A 2,418-nucleotide genomic window follows, 5' to 3' on the forward strand; every position below is an offset into this window, starting at 1 on the left:
TAGTCACATTAACAAGATATATCCATACTTATGACAATCATTGCTAGTGAAACTACCATTTCCCCTTCCTAATCTCATTCCATAAAGGCAGCAAAGAGAATTTCTTTTCACCAAATTTCTAATTGTTTTAGTTTCTATCTGCTCACTGCCTTGGTCATAATCTGTTAATGAATGTAGCTACTGAAGTTCTAATAACAAGATCTCTTTCTCTTCATCAACTATTAAAGTATTTTATTACATCAGGGCTTTCAAGTTATACCAACATGACACATATATTTCTAGTGACTGTGAGATTATTTTTTTCTATAGTTTTAAAATAGTAATTCCTCTAGGTTCCCTTCAAGGAAAAATATATGATGTCCCATTTATAGTGGTATTCCTTAGTTAATGTATTTTGGTTAAGACAAAATCATAAGAAAGATTTTGAATGATGTAAAACTTGTAGAATGGTTAATAAAAAGGATAAAAAGTATATATAAAATTATATTAAGCTTTATCAGTAGATCTCTAAAGAAAAATGTTAGAAAATTATTAAAATATCAGAAGTTCAGAGTGGGTGTGGAGTGAAACAATATAATAAGAAATACCAGAATTTATTTTTACTGTCAATTGGTAGCAGCAAAATGAAAGAAAGTGATATGGGATTGGAGATCTAGTCAACAATTTTAGGTGTCATAGAAAAATTTTGCCTGATTTAAAAGAATCTGAAGTTAGAAAGTGAATATAAATAAAAAAGTTAATGTTATCTGTGACACTATCTGCGAACACTTCAAAAACTAGCAAGATCAATGCTGTTAAAATAATAATTTCCACTTCTACAATTTATAGGTGATAAACACTGGATTTATCTCCCTTGTTCACAAACACCTGCTCTGACTTTGGAAAAAAAAACCATCCAAGAATTTTATTCTGATACTAACTTAAATTGATACCCCAATATTCAAGGTCATGTGGCCACATTTTCTTCATGTGTTTCATGGTGTAGGAAAAATGGTGAGGAAAATTTTCTTGTTCCTTCCCATATATAATTTTTTTTTTCTGAATAGGTAATAGAATCAGCGTTGAAGAAAAGATTTACTAACCTGATGGAATTAAACATGTCTTATCTGAACCCAAAGACAGTGATTCTGATTGGGATCCCTGGACTAGAGCATGTACAGTTTTGGATTGGATTTCCCTTTTTTGGTGTATGCCTAGTGGCTCTGCTGGGGAACATTTCCTTGTTGATCATCATTTCTACAGAACGCAGCCTTCACCAACCCATGTACATTTTCCTGGCAGTGCTGGCAGCCACAGACCTAGCTCTCTGTGCAGCCATTGCTCCAAAGATGTTGGCCATCTTCTGGTTTGGTTCTTGTTCCATGGCTTTTGATGCTTGCCTCACACAGCTCTTCTTCATTCATGCCTTGCAGGGTATGGAATCTGGCATCCTGTTGGCCATGGCCTTTGACCGCTATGTTGCCATCTGTGATCCTTTGAGGTACACATCCATACTCACTCCTTTTTTTCTAGGTCAGACGATACTAATGGTGGCAATCCGGACAACGGTGCTCGTTGGAATTTCACTTATTCTACTTAAACAATTGCAACTTTTTAAGTCTGTGATTATTGTCCATTCCTACTGTGAGCACATGGCTGTGATCAAGCTGGCTGCAGAAGATGTCCACATTAACAAATCCTTTGGGCTCTTTGTAGCTTTTGCAATTTTGGGTTTTGACATGATCTTTATATTCATCTCCTACATTCTAATATTTCAGGCTGTTTTTCATCTTTCCCAGAAAGAGGCACGACTTAAAGCATTCAATACGTGTATTACCCATATTGTTGTCTTCCTGGAGTTTTATATCCTTGCCTTTTTTTCCTTTCTCAGCCACCGTTTTGGACATGTGTCACCCTATGTCCATATCTTATTGTCTACCATCTATCTTCTTGTGCCCCCTGCCCTTAACCCCATTGTCTATGGTGTGAAGACTAAAGAGATCCGCATGAAGATCAAAAAGATTTGTGTTCTGAAGTCTGACACTCAGCATTGATCCAAAAATATATAATATGGCATATCTGTTTAAGATGCACTATGTCTATCTTGGTAAGGTTTTTACATTATATTGATCTCCCCAAAATAATCTATATTCCTCAAACACAAGCACTCAGAATATACAATAAACTTGGGTAGAATATATATATACTATGTATATCATAAATTTCTCTCATGCTCCATCTTTCCCTTTCTTCTTTTATTGTTTTCTGTAATCCTGATATAAAAATTGATAGCATCATATAGCTTTGTACATAACTGGTGCTAAAATATACCCTTCTTTCTTCTTTATTGGGTGGAAAACTGTGTGTCATATACAAACTAAACATATTTTTATTTTTTTTCTGAGAAATTGACTAAGATTATTAAACAATTTAGAATTC

At 34.4% G+C, this 2,418-nt stretch overlaps 1 protein-coding gene across 1 annotated transcript; it reads left to right on the plus strand.

The window, feature by feature from the left end:
- Nucleotides 1-1,085: 1,085 nt before the first annotated feature.
- LOC136320606 (olfactory receptor 52A5-like) lies at nucleotides 1,086-2,185 on the plus strand. The gene has a single exon (XM_066253764.1). The coding sequence runs from the start codon at nucleotides 1,086-1,088 to the stop codon at nucleotides 2,031-2,033; it is 948 nt and encodes a 315-aa protein (XP_066109861.1). The 3' UTR covers nucleotides 2,034-2,185.
- Nucleotides 2,186-2,418: the final 233 nt, after the last annotated feature.

This window comes from Saccopteryx bilineata, chromosome 1, assembly GCF_036850765.1.
Source record: "Saccopteryx bilineata isolate mSacBil1 chromosome 1, mSacBil1_pri_phased_curated, whole genome shotgun sequence".
Taxonomy (NCBI): domain Eukaryota; kingdom Metazoa; phylum Chordata; class Mammalia; order Chiroptera; family Emballonuridae; genus Saccopteryx; species Saccopteryx bilineata.

What these genes read in the sequence shown, in the direction of transcription:
- LOC136320606 (XM_066253764.1), top strand. Translation starts at nt 1,086, where the DNA reads ATGGAATTAAACATGTCTTATCTGAACCCAAAGACAGTGATTCTGATT.